Consider the following 24,287-nt stretch of genomic DNA (forward strand, 5'->3'; position numbering starts at 1 on the left):
AACAAAATGTCCAGAAACTCTGTGACCAAAATGGTACTGAAACAGAGGATGACAGTCTAAAGGCCGAAATACTAAATGTCTTTTTCCAAAGCTGTTTCACAGAGGAAGACGGCACTGTCGTTCCTTCTCTAGATTGTCGTACAGATGACAAAATGATAGATATCGAAATAGACGACAGAGGGATAGAGAAACAATTAAAATCGCTCAAAAGAGGAAAGGCCGCTGGACCTGATGGGATACCAGTTCTATTTTACACAGAGTACGCGGAGGAACTTGCCCCCCTTCTTCCAGCGGTGTACCGTAGGTCTCTATAAGAGCGTAGCGTTCTAAAGGATTGGAAAAGGGCACAGGTCATCCCCGTTTTCAAGAAGGGACGTCGAACAGATGTGCAGAACTATAGACCTATATCTCTAACGTCGATCAGTTGTAGAATTTTGGAACACGTATTATGTTCGAGTATAATGACTTTCCTGGAGACTAGAAATCTACTCTGTAGGAATCTGCATGGGTTTCGAAAAAGACGGTCGTGTGAAACGCAGCTCGCGCTATTCGTTCACGAGACTCAGAGGGCCATAGACACGGGTTCACAGGTAGATGCCGTGTTTCTTGACTTCCGCAAGGCGTTCGATACAGCTCCCCACAGTCGTTTAATGAACAAAGTAAGAGCATATGGACTATCAGACCAATTGTGTGATTGGATTGAGGAGTTCCTAGATAACAGAACGCAGCATGTCATTCTCAATGGAGAGAAGTCTTCCGAAGTAAGAGTGATTTCAGGTGTGCCACAGGGGAGTGTCATGGGACCGTTGCTGTTCACATTATACATAAGTGACCAGGTGGATGACATCGCAAGTTCACTGAGGCTTTTTGCAGATGATGCTGTGGTGTATCGAGAGGTTGTAACAATGGAAAATTGTACTGAAATGCAGGAGGATCTGCAGCGAATTGACGCATGGTGCAGGGAATGGCAATTGAATCTCAATATAGACAAGTGTAATGTGCTGCGAATACATAGAAAGATAGATCCCTTATCATTTAGCTACAAAATAGCAGGTCAGCAACTGGAAGCAGTTAATTCCATAAATTATCTGGGAGTACGCATTAGGAGTGATTTAAAATGGAATGATCATATGAAGTTGATCGTCGGTAAAGCAGATGCCAGACTGAGTTTCATTGGAAGAATGCTAAGGAAATGCAATCCGAAAACAAAGGAAGTAGGTTACAGTACGCATGTTCGCCCACTGCTTGAATACTGCTCAGCTGTGTGGGATCCGTACCAGATAGGATTGATAGAAGAGATAGAGAAGATCCAACGGAGAGCAGCGCGCTTCATTACAGGATCATTTAGTAATCGCGAAAGCGTTACGGAGATGATAGATAAACTCCAGTGGAAGACTCTGCAGGAGAGACGCTCAGTAGCTCGGTACGGGATTTTGTTATCGAGAGCATACCTTCACCGAGGAGTCCAGCAGTATATTGCTCCCTCCTACGTATATCTCGCGAAGAGACCATGAGGATAAAACCAGAGAGATTAGATCCCACACAGAAGCATACCGACAATCCTTCTTTCCACGAACAATGCGAAACTGGAATAGAAGGGAGAACCGATAGAGGTACTCAGGGTACTCTCCGCCACACACCGTCAGGTGGCTTGCGGAGTATGGAAAAAAAACAAAAAAAGAAAAAGAAAGAAACATGGAGGGCGTTCAGTGATGATTTGGGCAGCAATTTTGTGGTATTCCGTATGTCCTGTGGTTATAGCGTGATAGCGTTACGGAGATGTTTAGCAAACTCAAGTGGCGGACGCTGCAGGATAGGCACTCTGCATCACGGTGTAGCTTGCTGTCCAGGTTTCGAGAGGGTGCGTTTATGAATGAGGTATCGAATATATTGCTTCCCCCCACTTATACGTCCGGAGGAGATCACGAATGTAAAATTAGAGAGATTCGAGCGCGCACGGAGGCTTTCCGGCAGTCGTTCTTCCCACGAACCATACGCGACTGGAACAGGAAAGGAAGGTAATGACGGGGTCACATAAAGTGCCCTCCGCCACACACCGTTGGGTGGCTTGCAGAGTATAAATGTAGATGTACTTTACACGGTCACATTACTGCCAAGGATTATGTGACCATTTTGGATGATGATGTCCATCCAATGGTACAGTGTTTGTTCCCCAATTCTCATGCTGTGTTCCAAGACGACTGGGCCATATTCACGTTACTCGCATCGTCCACGACTGGTCTCGTGATCACGAGGATGATTTGTCTCACCTCCCCTAGTCACCACAGTCAACGTATCTGAGTACTACTGAGCCTCTGTGGTCTACGTTGGAGAAGGCGATATCGGCCTCCGTCATCGTCACCTGAACTTGCCACTGTTTTGCAGGAAGAATGGTATAAGATTCTATTGAAAACCATACAGACCTTGTTTTTATCCATTTCGAGACGACTGGAGGCTGTTTGAATGTCAAAGTGTTTCCTACACCGTATTACACTAGATAATGTGTTATATTTTTAGTGTTTTCGTGTTTTTGTCCAACTCCTGTATCTGTGAAAGACTGTACAGAATCGCTGGATACATAGTTTAGATGTGTAAGTACTCTGATATAGGAAGGTCATTCAAATGAAAATATTAGTTATCTGTTATTATGCAAAATATTTGATAAACAAAAGATTACAGACATATGATTTTTTGTCGTAGTCCTCATGACGTTTAATGCCCACATCCGCTGCGGAAGTGTATGGATACCTCACGAGATCAGTTACTTTGGTAGTGTACCGGTACGTAGGGAGTCGCGCACCGCTGTTTCCGCCTCTCCACCGCTTCTGAAATGGTTGGTTTGCGTTACAGTGCTTCAGAGTACATGGAAACCACTCGAGGCAAGGTCTGACGAGTACGTTGGGTCTTCGAAAGATTCAAATTTCCTGTCTTGTATGGATGCTACGGTTGAACGGATAGTATGGGTACGAGCATTGTCGCGTTGCAACAAAACGCCTTTAGTCGGAAGTCCTCGTCATTTGCTCCTCATTGCAGGGCGATGGTGACTTAGTAACAGAGTTGAGTTTGAATTACTGGTACATTTTAATCCTCTTTCCCAACAGTGCTCCAAAATTTCCTGTTTTTACATCCAAAGAGAAGGTAAGCATGAATTTTGATGCCGATTGTTGTGCGCGGAATTCTTCTGGTTTTGGTGAAGAGCTATGGTGTCATTCCTCGCTTGAAATTTTTGTTTCAGGTTGCCGAAAATGCTCCCAAATTTCGCCTCCTGAAACAGTTCTGTTCAGAAATCCATTTCTTTCGACCTGGAAACGACGAAAAAGTCCTCCACGTGCTTCTACGCTACGATATTTCATTTTACTAGTCAAATGACGTGTGCCCCATATTACTGACACTTTATTGAATCACAGAGCATTATTGAGCTCAACCAACACTAACATCTAAAACAGTGCTATTTCATTTAGAGTAATACGCCTGGTTTCCTTCTCATGCTCTTTCAATGTGGCATTGTTTTGGTTCGTCACTACGGGTTTTGCTTGGCAGAGACGCAGAGCGACTTGCACAGACAGTAGGTACTCCTCTTTTAAACTTTCTGCGCCACTGGTATATTTGCTGCAGGGAAAAACAGACGAATCACCCCGTCCTGCGCTTTCATCCTCCAACGCATTTGCACGGATTCAACAGCTTCACAACGCAAAGAAACTTATCACGGATCTCTGCTGCAACGCGCTACAAGTCGGCAGTGGGGCGACGATGTTTGTACTGAAACAAGTTTCTTGTTCGTTAAACAACAACAGACTGACAACTGTTGGTCATTTGACGAAGCACATGGATAACTCCTAGCAATAGCCAAATCGATAGTATAACTTTTAGGAACTATATTACACTTTTAATGTTTTCATTTGTGCATCCCTCATATAATATACTGTTTTGATCCAGAAGTACTGGGGGCACCCCGTAGACATTACATACACGCTTTTTCTAAAATGAATGTAAAAAATAAGAGGGCTGGTAGAGTGCGGTATAACAAGTAACTTCCATACAGCAGCCCATGTCCGCATCCTATAGCGTTCGGCGTTAGGCGTCATTTAACAGCGTCGTGCGCCGCCGGGAAGGTAAGCACACAGCCTGCCATCCGAGTCAAAATGGTAACAGTTATTCCGGGCGGGACAACACCAAGAAGTATCTTCCACGTTTGCTGACACGCGAACGCGTCGCGTTTGGCAATGCAAATGCCTGTTTCAAACGATGTCGCACAGAGGGCGGAACTTGTGCGCACAGCAGAGAGCAGAGTCTCTCTCGTCCTTCGTCAGCGTATCAATAAATGAGAACATTCTCATGTTTGGTATTGCGTGGAGCGGACGGGAGATCACTTTTCTTGGTGGGGGGGGGGAGGGGGAGAATTAGGGGCAGACATGCACTGTGCTTATGGCCTGAGGGTGGAAATGCTCCCTCCACTCAAAGATTGTACGTACAGCGGTTTCCGAAACGTCAAGTGAGTGAGAGATCCAAGCACGTTCACCACCTTCCAAAGGTCATCTAAGATAGACAGATGCACTTGCGGCGCGTTGTCCACTGACAAGGTAATAGAATGGCGCACACGCATTCGAAGCCTGCGTCGAAAGCTTTATGTAATACAGGTGTGAAGGCCGCCTCACCAAGCTCATGGAAGTGTCACTCGAGAAATGGCTGTAATCCATTCCACTGTCTGGCGCCCGTGGAATGAAAATGATTTTCGCCCTTATAGCCTTCACAAAGTTCCAGCTCTTAACACAGTAGATTCTCCATGTCGCATTGACATCTGCCAGTGGTTTTTGCATTAGTCTGCCATTCAACCTGAATTCCCACACTTCGTACTTTTTATGGATGAGTCATCATTTACAAGGGAAGGTTTGTTCAACAGCGACGGGCACGGAAAAATCTGCACACCGCCTTTGTTCATGGTCGCCAATGGCGTTTCGCCGTCACTGTTTGGGCTGGGCTGGTAGGCGATGATCTGATTGGTCAAAAGACGCTTCCCCGACGACTTAACGCGAACAGCTACTTAATCTTCTTGAGGGAAAAACTTCCAGAGTTACTGGAAAATGTCCCACTCAACGTGGGACAGCACATGTGTTATTATCATGATGATGTATCTGCGCGCTTCGTCACGCGGTGCGAAATCATTTGGATGAGACTTTTGGTGAGATCTGGACAGGGCATAGTGGACCGTTGACAAAGACTACACTTTCCCCCAATCTGAACCCATCTGATTTTTTCGTTTGGATACACCTGAAATCTATGGTTCATGAAACACCCAGCCCTGCTACCATGTTGACTCGTATGATGGGTTGTTTGCCTATCTACCGGCGGCGCTGTTAAATGCCGCCTAGCACCGATCACTAAGGCCATCCTTTCACGGGACGTGAAAACCCAAGTGGATGAGTATCCGGTGACCTCAGAGAGTGGAATTCCACGTTCCACTACATTCTGACGCGTGAAATAAAATACCTGGCATGTCAGATTTTTGCCTCGTTGATAGGAACGTAAGCAGAGATGCAACATTGATCTCCGCCAGAAACAAAACATAGTATCCTCCATAGTGCAAGGCGTTGGACATCGTATTTGGTGGCTTTTCTTTCTTGTAGAGTACTTGGTGTGAATATAAGCTGTTCTAAAGGATCAGCAAATTGCTGATCTCTCAAAAACCCGTCGTTTTGGCTACTATTTGTTATAATAAAATGACAGTAAACCTCATATCGGTAGTTAAAGGCTTCCTGTAATTGATGTTTTTAGTGTTGTATAACTTGTGTGCTATGTATGTATACCGATTCAATGCTACGCTACAATTATGATCTGTCAAAAGTGCGTCTTTTTTGGTACAACATGCATATTAAACATCAAATAATCGCATTTTCAGATACAGTCTTTAAACAGCGTATCCATACACGAAAGCTCGGTTCATGGGTGGAAACGTAAGCCCAGATGTTGGCGTCGAGAATGAATGTACTACGAAGAAATAGTAGCGGGTTCGCGTCCAGTTTCTTCCTTATATTTTTTTCATATTTTGTTTTCTGAAAGATAATGTGTCTTCCTTATTCGAATTTATTAGAAGTATTATCTCAACAACCGATGTTATTAATTATAAATAATGTATTTGTTGCAATTTTGTTGCAAAGGCTAACGACTGAACTGGAATGTTTCCCCAGTGGCCAGAAATCTTAATGTGGCTGCCAGTCTGTGTCTCAATGTAAACAAAAATTGCTCATTGGAAGATTTTTCTGTTATGAAACATCTGTAAAATATATATGCCTGTCTCTACGTTTATGGACTGGCTAATGTTTGTGTCTTGCCGATAAATATCTTTCTCGATGATGGCAAGCAGATCTGGAAAAATCTTCTCTTTCACTTGAATGAAACTAGGAAAGGAATCTCGATATTGGAATCTTTGTGATCAAGTACATTATTTCAGTGTGTTGGTGGTCAACGCAACATCTAGTATATAGATATTATGCACATCGTGAACTGATGTTAGACGCTATACCTTAATTACATTCAATTTAAAACCGAAACTGGGATGAAAATTCAACTGAGTTAACGAATAACTTCTGTTAGAATGTATCTCAGATCGTTGTACAACTTTATGTAGTGTTCCTCTTCTAGCTACTCGCTGTTTATATCATCGGAGAATCCACGAGCTCGTTCGCGTTTTTCTCCGCTCATCTTCGAAAATCGCTTACAGAATTACAGCAGGTATTTCACGTACGTCCTTTTTCATAAAGAAACTGTGTGGCTTGCGAGCCAAATTTCGTTGACACAGGGAAGGGAATAAGTCATGAAAAGCAAACTTGACAGGAGAAGTAAAAAATGGTTTTGACACTATACAGAAACTTCAAATTAATTTTAAAAATGTATTTACAGAAAGCTGTCATATTTGTGTAAGAAACATAATTATGCTGTACAAAGATTGCTGTAAAATGCATGATATTTGATGTCCATGTAGTCCAATATCGCCAGGAGATTTTTTTTCTTAGCATCACTAATGGGGCCCAGCGTCCAACTGGTGGTAGAGACCGAACTGCAGAGATGTTGAAATTTTTGTTCTCTCTTTACGGTTCCATTTCATTGATGGAAATTCTTTTATTTCTGTAACGAACAGCTTATCCCTCACAGTTTTAATCTAAGAAGCAGAACTGGGAGCTGTATGGAATAACGTATTGCATACCGAGACGAAATCACAGAAATCATCCTCAATCACATTTACAACACTTAATGGCTCTACATTATTTTCTTCTCTAATGGTATCAGCTATTTCGTCAGGAGTAATTGGTTGTGAAACGTTCTTCCTGTTTCTTACTATCCCTAAATCTCGGCCACAAGGCATGTAGGCATGCCCCGACACTAGAAATTTCAAACTGTTTTTATGAGCCATACTGTTTACCACTGCGTAGATTAAATTAAAAAAACCCTACTTTTATTTTGGCCAGCGGAGTTGCCACATCACACAGTCGGATTCAGAATCAGTGACAGATGTTTGTCTCCTTCTCAAAGCAGGCTCGTCGATATTACGAAGCCTTCTTTGTTTTATCTGAACTATGTCGATTAAACTAAGTAGAAAATTACCTTGACGCAACCAGTTTTGGTTCCGTACTCTGAGTGCAACTTCCGTACGTCAAGCCCTGCAGCCTGCACAAATAAAGTCTACATATCGATTAGTTCATAATAACAATCAAAACAAAACTAGGCGTTATCATTGAATGTAATCAAGTAAATTACATTTCAGGCCTTCTAGTTTGTGTGGAACATGTTTCGGAGGCATTTGTCATATTAACAACTCGTAGTACCGTTGCTACAGAATCAATAACACAGTAATGAACGGTTGGTCACAGAGAAAAACCTGGTAACTCGGCGGCTTGCTGAGTTACTCTCATATCGATGCCGTGTCACGTGATGTTACCACAAGTTCCATCTTGTGTAGTTTGTAGGAACGCAACCGCTCACACCTTCTGCTACTTTAGTGCCACTGGCGACAGGTCTTACAACCTTTTCGACAAAAAAATCTGAAAAATCAATACTTTTGACTTACTACCTTTCCCCTGTCAACGCCTCATGTGATAGTGACAACGGGTGTTGGGGAGCGCTGAGAACGCAAATCACTGTAACCAGTTCGTCCTGTGTGCTGATGGTGTGAGATCGGGTGTCCCTTTCGCTTCCACGTCGGCGTCCCTTCCCTCCTTCTTCACTCACCGGGAGGAGACGCGACTCGTAACGATGTTCGTTCTCGTCGGTATGACGTGGAACAGCACCTGTAACTCTCATAAGAACACAGCTCCTCGCGTGGTTTAGAAATATTCTGTTATCTGTCCGCAACAGTCTTCACAGCTTGTGGGAACTGGTAAAATGCAATCGTTTATTTTTATTTTTATGCCCGGTTAGTTCCGTGATGAAATAAAATCTTGATTCTTGATTTCATTATTACGGTCGTTTGTCACATCATACATAGCGAGGATGACATTTTGCTGACTATTATTCCTCTGCTATGCCGTTGCTACGTCAAGTTATTAACAACGGTCCGACTTAACTCCAGAGATAACTTATGCTGGGGTAAATGCTTTTCTAATACGCCGTAATACTGGTTTAAACTAATCCATTTCACTGTCCCTTATTCATGTACCCACTTAGTCACTGAAAATGTTTAAAGAGTCCATCAACTTGCATTAATACACATTGTATTATCCGTTTAATGAGTTAGGCGACATGAAAGATTTCTCTTTTAACTCAGATATTATTATTCTTTCTGTAATTAATCGTTTGTCCCTACAACACACGTACACCGATATATCATTCAAGATTAACTTCTGTTCAGTTCAGTAATCGTGACGCTGACGACAACTTTTGACTAATCGGCATACTTGTCTTTCTTCATGTCTTCGTTTTATTGTGTCCTACTCAAGACTACGACTTGTTTTTCTGTCGTTGCTCCATTGCTCTCAAGGTTTCTAAGTGTTCATCAGTACTAAGGCTAAGTCCGATAAACCAATACCACTCAACTGAAGTCTAACACTCGCCTTGCTATATCGTCGCGTTGAGATCTGTAAACATTAACTTTCTTCAGTCGAATGGCTGAGCAATACTTCAATCTCTATCTCACGAATTATCAGACTTCCAAAACTGAAACAATCTAATAGCGTTTGCATCCAGACAACTATCGCAAAAGTATTCTAGAGCGACTCAAGAGCAAGTAACTAACTGAACATTTCCATATCCGAGTTGCATTGTAGTCGCATTGAATTTCCTTTTCGATGTGGCTACAATTCTCTTCCAAGGTAAATGTTATCTTTGACTGAATTACTTTCTTGGATTTAACCTTCGTTCATATGATTTTGAATTTATTCTATAGATGTTTGATAAAGAATCTATGATAATCCTTTCCTTTTATCTCCCCTTTTTGTATGCTATTCTCCGTATTTGAATGATAGAGGTGTTAATCAAAAGATTATCAGTGTAGATTTTATCGTTAATAGTTGCCGTCAGTGTCAAGATGACCCACTTCCCTACTTTAAGTTTCCACAATGTTTGTTATTTGGGGTTTTCTGTCCTTGGAGCATTACACCTGTCAACACCTCAAATGATAGTGACAACTGGTGTTGGGGAGCGCTGCGAGCACAAATCACTTTAACCAGTTCGCCCTGTGTGCTGATGGTACTGTCTCTCGTGAGGTCGGGTGTCCCGTCCGCATCCACGTCGGCGTTAGCTGCCTCGTCCTGTGTGAGGTCGGCTTGAGGGATACAGATATGGACTGACATGTGAAAGTTACTTCTTATGATACACTCCGCCAGCTCTCTCATTTCTTACTTTCATTTTCGAAATACCCTGTGTAAGTTACAGTCCCTGACGAGGTGTGTTTGACTCTCTTACAGGAGCCGGACTACCCGCACGTGCACTGGTACCGGTTCGGCAACTTCGTGTTCCTGGTGCTGGGCTGCTGCTGCATCTACTCGCTCTTCAACGTCACCTCCATCGTCATCAAGCAGTTCCTCAACTGGCTCATCGTCAAGCTCGCCTGCCGCGGCGTCTGCGGTACAGCCGGGGGTCCGCGCAGGCCGTCCGTCATCGCCGTCCGCAAGGTACTGTACACCAGAGTACTGTACAGTACAGTACTGTACAGTAGACAGGCAGCGTGGAGCAGTGCTCGCCAGGGGAATGAGTTGAGGAGCGCGCAAACAGCCCTTTCTTCGGGACACTGCTGGCTCTTTACTTTCGCCTGTCACGGAATGGGAGACTTGACCACAAAAAGTATCCCAATACAGTGGTACTTTTCTTGCCCTTGCAGAACTTCTTGAAGCGATGCTTGTTTTTGCTGTGTATCTTCTGGGTCTCTGTCAGTTGAAAGTACACGGTACTACAAGCAAAAAAGTCTCAGTAAACATAGGGTCGAAAACCCATACCTTAAGTACTAAGAGCAATTTTTCGTCTTTAATACTGTAAAGCAAATCACTTCTACTGCAAGCCCTTTCCTTTCCATATTTTGGGAATTGATAATATGGACCAAAACAAGAAAAAAATGTCCAGTAAACATGTGCCCTAAAATATACGCCTTAAGAGCTATGAGCACTTGTTCATCTTCGATACTTTGGAATAGAACTCTTCTAATGAACAAGTGCTCATAGCTTTTATGGTGTGCATTTGAAAGCACATGTTTATTGGACATTTTTTTCTTGTTTAGATCCATATAATCACTTCCCAAAATACGGAAAGCAAAGAGCTTGCAGTAGGAGAGATTTGCTTCACAGTATCGAAGATGAAAAATTGCTCGTAGCTCTTGAGGCATGCAGTTTCGACCCTGAGACATTTTTGCATCTAGTATCGTGTACTTTCAACTGTATGCGTTTAAGCCATTAATTATGATACCTCCTGTATTACATTGCTTAGTGCTGCTATTAATGGTGAGGATTTAGCAAATAATGATTTGTTCATTGATTGATGGATGTTGTGTGCTGTCTTTGCTTGAGCCGGTCGCTGTCGCCAAGCGGTTCTAGGCACTTCAGTCTGGAACTACGCGACCGCTACGGTCGCAGGTTCGAATCCTGCCTCGGACAATCATGTGAGTGATGTCCTTAGGTTAGGTTTAAGTAGTTCTAAGTTCTAGGGGATTGATGACCTCCGATGTTAAGTCCCATAGTGCTCAGAGCCATTTGAACCATTTTGTCCTTACTTGACTGTTCCTTAAACCTCACTTGTGCTTCCCTCACAATATCGTTTATGTAGGGTAAAAATTATTTGAACTAACAAACTCTGGAATGTTGCATGAAACCTGAAAACACTCTTCCTAATGTGTTTTCATGTGCGGCACCATTTTACGAGGACATCAGATCTTACCTACAGAAGACAAAAAGGAAAACAAACAATTTTTAATTCTTTGTCCCCAAGAGACAACAACATTAATACAACAGTATTACCTCAATTACCGTGGAGGTTCAAAAATGCCTCCATTAACGTTTAGACAAATGTTACACGGAGGGGTCATGTGCTGTCTAACACTGTAAACGACAGCAGCAACGTCCTTAATTCCTCCTGCTGTTGCCACCAACTTGGCAAACAGATTCTCTTTTGACTCAACAGGTTTTTTATTAACAACGTAGCGCATCTCATCCCATACCAAAAAGTACAGAGGGTTTCAAAATCAGGAAATCGAGTAGACCATGATACAGGACCACCTCTGCCAATCAATTTCCCCGGGAAATCGGTTCAAGAATCGACGCAAGGGACGACTGAAATGTGCCGGGGCCCCGTCATGCTCGATCCACGTGTGTTGTCTTGTAGTGACAGGCTCGCCGTCCAGCAATTCTGGCAATGCTTTTCCAAGGAAATTGTAATGGAAGGGAAATAAGCGTTTAGCTTCATTGACCGGGAGGCCCCTTGCGAGGCAGGTCCGGCCGCCTTGGTGCAGGTCTTATTATATTCGACGCCACATTGGGCGACCTGCGCGCCGGATGGGGATGAAATGGTGATGAAGAGAACAGAACACCCAGTCCCTGAGCGGAGAAAATCTCCGACCCAGCCTGGAATCGAACCCAGGCCCACAGGACGGCAATCCGTCACGCTGACCACTCAGCTATCGGGGCGGAGAGGAAATTGTAATAATGCCTGCCATTTAATAGCGTAGGTAGGATATATGGCTCAATTAAACAGTCCCCAACAGCACCTGCCATACACTCACTAAGAACCGCGCTTGATTAGGACGAGTAAGCTTGTAGATTGGTCTCAATCCAAACATGCGAATCGTGCATGCTGATGACCCTATCATGCCCGAACGTTGCTTCATCTATATACAGCACAGATGACAGAAATATGATATGAATTTGACAGTGCTCCAGGTGCCACTGCGAAAACTGTGCTCTGAGAAGATAATTATCGCATTCCAGGTGTTAAGTGAAATTAATGTAGCTATTACTCATAAAGGACCGTTTTTGGTTCGCCATATTCCTCTCCATGTTTTTCTCAATTGTGTGAGTGCTGATGGAATGATCTGGCTCTACATGCTGCAGGACAGCTTTCTCAAATTGCAGGTTGCGTACTATGCGACTTCATCGTTGTTCAAGCAATCTACTAAATCACCCGGTCTCCGCAGACATTGATACAGAGCACTAAACAGCGAATGGTGTTGCGTACTGATTAGGGTATTGCTGTTGATAAACCCGTTGTGCTGCTTGTCCGTTGTGGTTCGCTGTGTAGTAAAAACCAACAATATCAGAACACTTGTTCAGGGTGTTCGCTCCATTGGTAGCCACGCTGGGTGGCCATGCGGTCAAAGGCGCCTTGCCACGGTTCTGGCGGCTCCTCCCGTCGGAGGTTCGATTCCTCCCTGGGGCCAGGGTGTGTGTATTGTCGTTAGTGTAAGTTAGTTTAAGTTAGATTAAGTAGTGTGTAAGCCTATGGACCGATGACCTTAGCAGTTTGGTCCCATAGAAACTTACCACAAATTTCCAAATTGCTCCATTAGTAAACAAGTACTGCGCTGTGTCAGCACGTACAACTGAGACAGTGAAAGAGTTATTACAACTGGAGAACGAAGTATGCCCTCTGCCGATAAAACAGGAACCGTTACAACAACAATTTCTGTCATTACAACTGAATAGCGAATACACCCTTTACCGGATTAAAAAACGCTCACAGCAAATTGTGGTATTAGAGAAAAATATTTGTTTTTTTGTCCCTTGCAACCTTCCAGAGTCTGTAAGTCTAAATAATTTTTGCCCTGTGTAGTCCAATCGTTACAGAACCGAACTTCATATCTTTGGGAACTACAACGACTATAGTTTCCCCTCGCTCTCGGTCGTTCACAGCATTATCGTAGCAGGGCTATATTGGCTAATGTTGGGAGCACAGATAAATAAATCACACAGACTTGAAGTATTGAAAAGCTGCTGTTCTTCTCCACGAATCATAATTTAGTCTGTACACTCAAAAAACACCCCTCCAATGTGATTGCACCTACGGTATGGCTATTTGTATTTTTTTTTTTTTTTTTTTTTTTTTTTTTTTTTGCAGTTCACAGTCAATTTAGATCAAAATCTTTTCTTACACTCTGGACAATAATTTGTCAAAAACTCAGCGACTAATTCTCTGATTACAGAAATTACAGCCGATGTGTTTTGTTACACTAGCAGTATGAGTTGGGGAGCACCACCAGTTCATAAATACATTATATCAGATCAGGCATATAGTTTATCCCATGGTTACTTGAAATTGTAGCCTCCCAGACAGGAACTGCAGGCCACCGGAGAAAATAGAAAATAGGCGAAATTTCTCGTTTCTTGAAACCTTTTGAAACGAATCTATGTTAAAATGCAAGTTTTTGGTTCAAAAATTATTTGTAAAAATCAAACTCAAAAACATCAAAATCGCAACAAGTGTACATAAAACTAAGGAAAAAACAGTCATCGGGAAACTCTTGACAAGTGAAAAATTAACGTTTTGAATAACTTGTACAGTTTACTATTAGACAATTCTAGAGACGTAGACTCAAAAGAAGATCATTCTCCTGCTTATGCTTGTCTGTGAAAGGAAACTTATGTGGTAAATCAAATACTCCTATTAAACCGAATGTAAAATGCTATAGCATAATGTACTGTAGAAGAGTGTTGGACAACAACTTATAAACAAAAACGGATACTCAAGGCAGCGACCACGAGGTTTTACGTTTTATTTTAGGATACGCGAGAGCTGACCGCATCCAAAATTAAGGTGTAAAACTCTGATTAAGGGTAAAAAGAGTTACCGGTGTGCATCAGGTAAACTGCTAAATCATACTGAAAAAGCTTTAAAAATAAAGTGCTGTTGCCAAGCCGCAGGAAATCATAGTAATGTAAAAGGGCAGAAAAAAGGGAGTGACCGAATCTGATAGCTGATCAAGCCTAATCCTTTGAGTTATTGTTGTTGATGATGATGACCATTATACAGGACGGATAAAGTAAACCTTTCCCTCCGGACACTGGAGGCAAACGTCGGTCCTAACAGTGTGGAACGGTGGATCAACCAACTGATGAACATTTCCTGATGCGTAATAGCGCAAGTTCGGTAAGTTCACATACCTGAATGGCCTGAAGAAAAGTAAAAGCTGAGGATCGTAACATGTCGACATGATTCGGCAGAAATCAATTCGCGCAGAAATCAATAGCGATGATCAAGATGGAAACCCCATTTGATAATGTGTTCATATGATTTTCTTTTGATGCTTAATTGAATTAACATTTGCATGGATTTATAGCTATATCCGTCGTTTCACTGGCTTTCGTTTACTTTAGCAATGTTTTCTGGTATGTGGATTCATTTCAGATGGATTTCTGATGTCTTTATCGTTTATGTTGTGTTGTCACAGAATGTAGAATTCGCATTGACTACGTCGTATTTGTTTCGGCGCATCCCCATTGTTTGATTTCAGTAAAGTAGAGGCCGCCAGTCACATCACCTTTGACTATGCGAACACATACAGTACAGAACAGCCAACTATTTGAACTTTTCATCAACGTGGGTTATCCTCTGCCAACTCTTATAAGCGTGTTTCTGTACTTAAAAGACTACTACGCAGCCTTGTACACCCGTTTTAACTGAACGGCTTGTTAGCTTTTCAAGTGAATTTTGCTTTTTTCCTGTAGACGTTCACAAACAACGTATACAATATCTGTGTGCGTGTGGGTGTATTGAAAGATTGCAGAAGTGAGATACTGGCTGTAAATCTGTGACTTTATATTCAGACAACTGCACGCTACCTTTCAAAAGACGTGAAGCACCCAGAATTGGAGGAGGAATCGAAATGAAACCTCACGAATTGAGAGTGTATGTGATGTCTTCGGAGTAATTACAAAATTGAGTAAAATCGACAAAGAACTTGGCAGTATGAGTCCATTTATCATTATCACGCTGCACGCTCTCTGGCCTGAATGCATGAAGTGTTTCCATTGGGAATGGTGTCGTAAGGCCTGTATATTTTCTCCTGGAGGGAGGTGCTGCACAGCTGTTGTAATTGGCGTCCTGGATTCTGGTTCCGGGACGGAGTAGACATACGAGATGGTCCTACACACGTCGTATCGGCGACAGATCTGAGGGTCCTGCTGGCCACAAGAGTACCGCAGCAACACACCATTTGTGGTTGTGCATTGTCCTGTTGAAAAATGACACCACGATACGGCATAATGAGAGGTAAACCATGAGGAGATGGTTCAAATGGCTCTGAGCACTATGGGACTTAACATCTTAGGTCATCAGTCCCCTAGAACTTAGAACTAGTTAAACCTAACTAACGTAAGGACATCACACACATCCATGCCCGAGGCAGGATTCGAACCTGCGACCGTAGCAGTCGCGCGGTTCCGGACTGCGCGCCTAGAACCGCGAGACCACCGCGGCCGGCATGAGGAGATGGGATGTCCGTAAAGTACCATTATGCCATCAACGTTCCTCAGTCACTAACAGCCATCACTTGAAGTGAAGTACCCTATTGTTCCTCACACAGTGACGGCCATAGTAACGCCGCTGTGCCTCTCCAAAACGTGGGAAGAATGGGACCTCATCACATGTTACCGCCATAAACGCCGTGATGGTCATTTGGAGTTGTGAAGAACCGTGATTCAGCCCTGGTCACAGTGTTACGCCATTCGTCGGAGGTCCATGCTTCCTGATCAAGGCACCACACCAAACGCAGGCGGTTTGGTAGTGGTGTTAACAGCAGTTGCTCCTAGTCCTCAGTCAATGATGTGATGACACAGAAATGGCAGGGAGCCCATTCTTTGTTCTTGGATCGCAGACGCAGAAGTGAAGGAGTTGTAATGTGCTTGGTGCACAACACAGTGAGCCTCCCTTATGGTGGTCTGGCATCGCGGCGTGAGCCTTGACTATGACTGTGAGTGCTCTCACTTTCCCGCGAAACCCAACACTGGGCACTGATGCGACTGCCCCACAACTGGACTAGTCGATCAGTTGGGCAAATAGAGACCGTGTCCTTCATATCACTCAGTATCTGGTGCTGTTAACGCCCATTATATACGGTGTCGCGCCTGGTAACAACACTCAACATGAAAAACAATAATGACTATGGCGGCTGTTCTACCTGCCACAGAAGTCTGCAACTCTAACGATTTAAACACTGTCAATGATGCGTTTGCGTAGAAAGTTACATTGACATCTCACCATGTCTTCTGGGCGCTTAAATTTTATTTCTCTGCCAGTGTATGTATGTTGACAGTTATGAGATCCTAGTGAGGGGCAATAGAGGAATTACTTATCTGTACAAAAATTATTATGGCGACTTCCACTTACAGAATTATTTCAATAGTCAACCCACGTCGAGTTAAAAAAACTCTAGCTTTAGAAGATACTCGCCATATTCTTCGTCAAGAGGTGATGAAGGATGAGGAGAACACCTTTGAAAGCTCGAGTTTGTCTAGCAATGGTACTGTCAGACCAGTTAATCATGGTCTTTGATAAGTCTTAGGTATATGCTTTTGACAATGTTGACTGGAATACTCTCTTTCAAATTCTGAAAGTGGCAGGGGTAAAATACAGGGAGAGGAAGGCTATTTACAATTTGTACAGAAACCAGATGGCATGAAAGGGAATCAGTGATTGGGAAAGGAGTCAGACAGGTTTGTAGCCTATCCCCGATGTTATTCGATCTGTATATTGAGCAAACAGTAAAGGAAACAAAAGAATAATTCGGAGCAGGTATTAAAATCCATGGAGAAGAAATAAAAACTTTGAGATTCGCCGATGACATTGTAATTCTGTCAGAGAGAGCAAAAGACCTAGACGAGCAGCTGAACGGAATGGACTGTGTCTTGAAAAGAGGATATAAGATTAACATCAACAAAAGCAAAACGAGGATAATGGAATGTAGTCGAATTAAATCGGGTGATGCTGAGGGAATTACATTAGGAAATGAGACACTTAAAGTAGTAAATGAGTTTTCCTATTTGGGGAGCAAAATAACTGATGATGGTCGAAGTAGAGAGGATATAAAATGTAGACTGGCAATGGCACTGAAAGCGTTTCTGAAAAAGAGAAATTTGTTAACATCGAGTACAGATTTAAGTGTCAGGAAGTCATTTCTGAAAGTATTTGTATGGAGTGTAGCCATGTATGGAAGCGAAACATGGACGGTAAATAGTTTGTACAAGAAGAGAATAGAAGCTTTCGAAATGTGGTGCTACAGAAGAATGCTGAAGATTAGATGGATAGATCGGGTAACTAACGAGGAGGTATTGAATAGAATTGGGGAGAAGAGAAGTTTGTGGCACAACTTGACTAGAAGAAGGGATCGGTTGGTAAGACATGTTCTGAGGCATCATTTAGTATCGGAGGGTGGCGTGGCGGGTATAGATCGTAGAGCTAGACCAAGAGATGAATACAGTAAACAGATTCAGAAGGATGTAGGTTGCAGTAGGTACTGTCCGATGAAGAAGCTTGCACAGGATAGAGTAGCATGGAGGAGCTGCATCGATCTAGTCTCTGGACTGAAGACCACAACAACAACAGGTATGCTGTAGGTGGGGGATGTCCTGATTATCTGCTAGAGCCTTTTCATGCGACGGCTCCTAGTTTCCGAAAAAAAAAATCGATGTTGAAGTTGTATGTGTACATGTTATACCTGTAAGATTAATCGCGTTTGAACTAAGCGAGCTTAGCGCAGCGACTAAGGTTCCCCGCTACCTCGGTCGCGGTACGGTCTTAAACCTTGCATCTCTACCTTTTTAAATATTTTCTTTATATTGAATATCATTAAGTAGCATATGGCATCCGTAATCATTCAAAAATAGTCGTTTTCACTGTAGTAATCTCATTAATAAAGCCATCATTACAATACACTTTCTTCAAATATGATTTACATTTGTTACAGAATGGATAACAGAACCATCTTTCTCGCTATAGCTTGCAGCGCTAGGACAGAATTCCACATTACATTTGTCACAGAAGCAGCAGAAATAAAAACTCGTAGACTACCACGCACATTTAATGAAAGCTATTGCCTTCCAGGCACATGAATTTTTCAGAAGCGATCCGGTAAAGACAGTTCGTTTAAACTCATGAAGACTGTTCTGCCTTAGATCAATTTCGATGCAAATCACCCGTATTTGATCATGCCTGTGAAAGCAGGTGCACCAAGCCGATGCAAAATTAAAGGAAGTGTTTTTGTGGACTCGTTTCTCGAAACCATTTCTCTGTTAGTCTTTAACAAGTCGGGAGCACTTTGATTTTTTTTCGCGATAATTTTAACCTGCTACAAAAAGAAACGTCACAGGGTTGTCAAAGTAGAGTACATTTGGGTGGGATACTTTTTATGGTGCAAGTGTATGCTTTTCTTCCATCTGCAATGATATGATCTTAAAATGTCTGATCAGTCTGCATTCCCCACGAATAAATGATGTAAAGATCATAAGAGGTACCCGTGCAGCATTTTTGTGATCTTATCTAATTTCCTGTAGGTCATAGCCACAATTTTTAATAAATGACTGAAGTCGTCAACTGTTTTTCTGAACAATCCAACTAAATTTCCCCTACAGTTCTTGTGGACATAAGAAAACATAAGGAATTATTTTTCCTGGGGCAGTTATAGTAGACTGTGCTCTGGAGGAATGACAAGTCTTGTTCATATTTTTTTGGTGCACAGAGAGAGGTCTCGCTCCTTGATCCGCACTGGGAACCCATGGAGTGGATGTGAAACCGTACCAACATCGTGGCGGAGGCCAGCCTTGCCCTCTGCTCTAAGCTCGATTAGTCGAAATGCAACAAGTGTTGCAGGTGTAGGAGGTACGCATAAAACTTCAACATCGACTTTATAGGGAAGTAGGGCCGTTACACGAAAGGCCGCTAACCAGGTAATCAAGACACGCCCTCCTATAACAGAACTAAGACTCATCAAAATCCGTGGTTAACAGGTCTGATGGTCCCCTTCTGAGGCGTTGAAATCCAGGAGGGTTTTGGATGGTTGGCTGGTTTGATGTTTAAAGGGACCAAACTACATGATCATCGGTCCCCCAAGAGGATTTTATAAAGTTTTATTTTCACCATCCTCGCCTTAAAAATGTCAGTCTTTCACAGTATCACTGGATGTATACACTCCAGTTTCACACACACCAGCGTCTCAAGCCATTTCCGTGTGGTTTCCCAAAGTAATATGCTTTCCAGTGAGTTCTTATAGGCTGTTTTTTCCTGATGTATGTTACAATCCAGAACACCCTTGCTATCAGGCTACAGTACTGGTAGATCACATGATATCTCCCGGTCATGCTGTCGTGCAGGGCTCACAGCGGCGGCGGCGCTCGTCCTCGGTGCGGGGGCGGCGTCGGTCGTCGGCGGGCCTCCCGCAGAACCTGCGCCGGCCGCCGCCACTGGCAGGTGTGCTGAGCCGGGGGGCGGCGCCAGTGCCCGTCTGCAGCGCCCCCGCCGCCTCCAGCGCCTCCGACGCGGACTCTGACACGGAGGCAGGAACTTGCGGCGCGGGGCCACGCAGGCTCTCTGGGGAGCTCATCTCCATGAAGGTGCGTCTCAACTCCTCTATCAGCACTCTACTGTAGCTGTAACCCCTCACATCCATGAAGGCGTGGCTCAACTTCTCTATCAACTTGCTACTGTACTTGTACTCCCTCATCTCCATGACGGTGCATCTCAACTCTTCTGTCAATGCTCTTCTGTACTTGTACACCCTCATCTCCATGAAGATGTGGCTCAGCCCCTCTGTTAACACTCGACTGTATTGTACTCCCTCATTTCCATGAAGATGTGGTTCAACTCCTCTATCAACACTCTACTGTACTCGTACACCCTCATTTCCAAGAAGGTGTGGCTCAACTTCTCTATCAACTCGCTACTGTACTTGTACTCCCTCATCTCCATGACGGTGCATCGCAACTCTTCTGTCAATGCTCTTCTGTACTTGTACACCCTCATCTCCATGAAGATGTGGCTCAATCCCTCTGTTAACACTCGACTGTATTGTACTCGCTCATTTCCATGAAGATGTGGTTCAACTCCTCTATCAACACTCTACTGTACTCGTACACCCTGGTTTCCAAGAAGGTGTGGCTCAACTTCTCTATCAACTCGCTACTGTACTTGTACTCCCTCATCTCCATGATGGTGCATCTCAACTCTTCTGTCAATGCTCTTCTGTACTTGTACACCCTCATCTCCATGAAGATGTGGCTCAATCCCTCTGTTAACACTCGACTGTATTGTACTCGCTCATTTCCATGAAGATGTGGTTCAACTCCTCTACCAACACTCTACTGTACTCGTACACCCTCATTTCCAAGAAGGTGTGGCTCAACTTCTCTATCAACTCTCTAATGCACCTGTAATTCCCCACTTCCCTGTGCCTTTTCTCATCCTCATCCCACCATTTCTTTGTCCTCAATCTGTGCTTCTGTGCGACATCATCTTGGCTGAAAACATTACAATATACAGGGTGTTTCATTAATGTGTTTGTCTCTGTACGTTACGAAGTAATAGGCGACGGAAATATTTATCGCGATAGGTCACCATAAGAAACGTTACACTGTCTGCGAAGCTATGAACATAGTTTATTTTGTTATTATCCAAAGAGTTACAGCAAAAATATACAATTTTTAAATGGAACAATGGTTGTTTCTATCATGAACTGGAATCATTAACACCAGCTGTGTATACATCAATTTAAATTACATTCCTATCATTTTTAGTTTGAGAGCTACAACCCTTGAAAGTTTCAGGGGCAGATACCACACACGCTGCGCATAACGCAATGCCCCTGCTAAATGTGGTGCGACCGAGCTGTTGTGACCCCGGTGTCACGGAGCGAGAAGCTTCCTCGATGCGTTGTTAGACTGCCGACTGTCGCCGCACACATCCGTATACCTGACACTTCGAGCCACACAAACAAAGGGGGCTCAATATACCACAATTACTGACATCGGATAAAGATGACATACACGAACAACGAGTACGCTGACATGTTGCTGATGCTCGGTGAGTGCCGACACGATGCCACTGAAACAGCCGTGGCGTACGCCTTTGAGATATCCTAGGCGAAGTGCTCCGGCAGCCATTACGATCTTACGTGCCGAACAACGACTTCGGGAGACAGGCAGCTTGGTAATGCGCCGCAGGAACAGACGAAGAACTGCAAGAAGTGAGCAGACGGAGGTGTTTGTTTTAGCTGCAGTACACCACGATCCTCATGTCAGCTTACGAGCCGTTGCCGCAGTCGCTGGTGTCAGTCTCACATCTGTGTGGCGTATAGCACACGGCCACAGGTTTCACCCGTACCGCCTGTCACTGACCCAGGAGCTGCATGGGAACGATTTCCGTGCGAGAGGTACATTCTGTGAGTGGGCCATGCGTAATTTCACGCTGGAGTCTTCACAAGGTGTTATGTTCTCTGATGAGTCCTCGTTCACAAATTATGGTGCAGTGAATCGTCATAACGTGCACTACTGAGCCGCAGACAATCCTCGGTGGGTACGACCCGTCGACCGTCAACGTAGGTGGTCTATTAATGTATGGTGTGGAATCCTTGGGGATGAAATCATCGGTCCACACTACTTCTCAGGTACACTGACAAGTGAGTTATATCACGCGTTTATAGTCGACAGTTTGGGTGGTCTCTTTGAACATGTGTGTCTACACACGAGCGTCCATATGTCGATGCAGCACGATGGTCACCCACCCCCTTCTACGCGTACTTTTGTGGAAGAACTAAACAACAGGTTTGCGGGAAGGTGGTTTGGACGCTATGGTCCTCACTCGTGGCCCGCAAGGTCGCCCGATTTAACACCATTTGGTTTCTTCTTGTGGGGATGTCTAAAGGATCGTGTTTATGTCACTGAGCCCACACACCCAGACGATCTAAAACGGCGCATCGAGGACGCTTGTTGCTCCGTGACACCGGCGATGTTACATCTCGGCCGCAGATTCTTTAGAAGGCGCATTGCATTGTGCATTCAGGAATATGAACACACATTTGAACATCTCATTTAAATCAACTTCCCACCGCCAGAACAACCATCACCCACCACACAGCCATGAATTATGTACAGCATGTGATATGTACCCCTGAAACTTCGAACGGTTGTAGCTCCCAAACTGAAAGTGATAGGAATGTAGTTTAAATCGATGTATACACAGCTGGTGTTACTGATGCCAGTGCATGATAGAAACAACTATTATTCCTTTTAAAAATTTGTATCTTTTTGCTGTAACTCTTTGGATAATAACGCAATAAACTATGTTCGTAGCTCTGCAGACAGTGTAACGTTTCTTAAGGTGACTTACCGCAATAAATATTTACGTCGCCTGTTGCTTCGTAACTTACAAAGGCGAACACAGTGAAACTCCCTGTATAGCCTTACTAAGAAGAAAGTGAGAACAAAGTGATGGAACAGTAAGTATCGATTACTCTGTATCCGTTTTTCTGATAAAGTTGAAACAGTGCTTTTTGTTGTTGATGCAAACATCTAAGGCCAACAAAGCTGTAACAACAGAAGGAACAACAAATGAAATTTTCTAAAGTATTATAGATTGGTTCTCGGTAAGTAGTCTATCACTTAACTTAGAACAGAAACGAAGTTCATTCAATGATGTGCACTATCTGGTCAAATTAGCTGGGAAGCTATTAGTGGACATCAACATGGGGTGTGTCCAGTCTTTGCTTTTATGACGCCACCAACGTTGCCGGGGGCACTTTCAGTGAGGTGTCTGAATGTCTGTGGAGGAATGGTATCCCATTCTCCTTCAAGAGCGGAAACCAGAGAAGGTGGTCATGTTCGACACTGGGTTCTCGAGAGAAGTCGGTGATCTAACTCATCCAAAAGGCGTTCCATTCGGTTCATGTGGGAGCTCTGAGCGGCTCAGACCTATTGAGGAGTGTTACTGTCCACAAACCACTGCCTGAAAGATGCTGCTTTGTGACAATGTATCTTGTCATCCTGACACAAACGATCAACGTCTCCAAACTATTCGCCTACTTCTACACAGTACACAGTGCTATAAAATGTGTTCATATTCTCCCAAATGTAGAGTTTTCTTAAGTTCAATAAGGGCACTGCAGGCATTCACCAATCCCAAAACCTCCCATCTGATTACTACACGCTATCGTGTGAGTAATCGCTCCAAATCACTCATTTCCAGTTATTCACTGTCCAGTGGCGCCGCCCTTTACAGCACCTCAACAGTTGCATGGGGGCTTAATTAAAAAGACTGCAAATAATTTTAATTTTTTGTCGCTGTTTGTCCGGTTACGAAGTCTCGTAACCGGTTGGCCCTGACTAATATTAGTACGCAATCTCACTGCATAGAATAACAACAAAGAATGAAACGAAATTTCCGTTAACACAATTAATTAATTAAGTCCCCAGCAACTATGAAAGCTACGAAACAACAAGGCACAAGTGTAGCTGTTCTGTGTGTGGAAGTGTGATTCAACGTACACATCTGCCACGGTTCTTCCTCAATACGACAAGATGCTTTAAACGCCATTTACACTGAAGTAATTAAAAAAAACAGAAGTACTATAATTGCACATAGAAACCAGAACTACACTCTAATACATGAACACAAGCCAGATGCTTTGTTGACTGAACCTGTGACCAAGAGGCGTTATTGTTTAAGATATTTGAAAAATAAAAAAAAATTCTTACCCTTCATATACACTCCTGGAAATTGAAATAAGAACACCGTGAATTCATTGTCCCAGGAAGGGGAAACTTTATTGACACATTCCTGGGGTCAGATACATCACATGATCACACTGACAGAACCACAGGCACATAGACACAGGC

At 43.5% G+C, this 24,287-nt stretch overlaps 1 protein-coding gene across 1 annotated transcript in view; it reads left to right on the forward strand.

Moving 5' to 3' along the window:
* Positions 1 to 24,287, forward strand: part of LOC126195548 (potassium channel subfamily K member 13-like) — a 444,121-nt gene that overhangs the window by 399,557 nt on the left and 20,277 nt on the right. Inside the window, exons 7-8 of the mRNA XM_049934172.1 lie at positions 9,897 to 10,103; positions 19,722 to 20,012. Of these exons, the coding sequence (XP_049790129.1) occupies positions 9,897 to 10,103; positions 19,722 to 20,012 (498 nt within the window). The remainder of the gene's footprint in view (positions 1 to 9,896; positions 10,104 to 19,721; positions 20,013 to 24,287) is intronic.

This window comes from Schistocerca nitens, chromosome 7, assembly GCF_023898315.1.
Source record: "Schistocerca nitens isolate TAMUIC-IGC-003100 chromosome 7, iqSchNite1.1, whole genome shotgun sequence".
In the NCBI taxonomy this organism is placed as follows: domain Eukaryota; kingdom Metazoa; phylum Arthropoda; class Insecta; order Orthoptera; family Acrididae; genus Schistocerca; species Schistocerca nitens.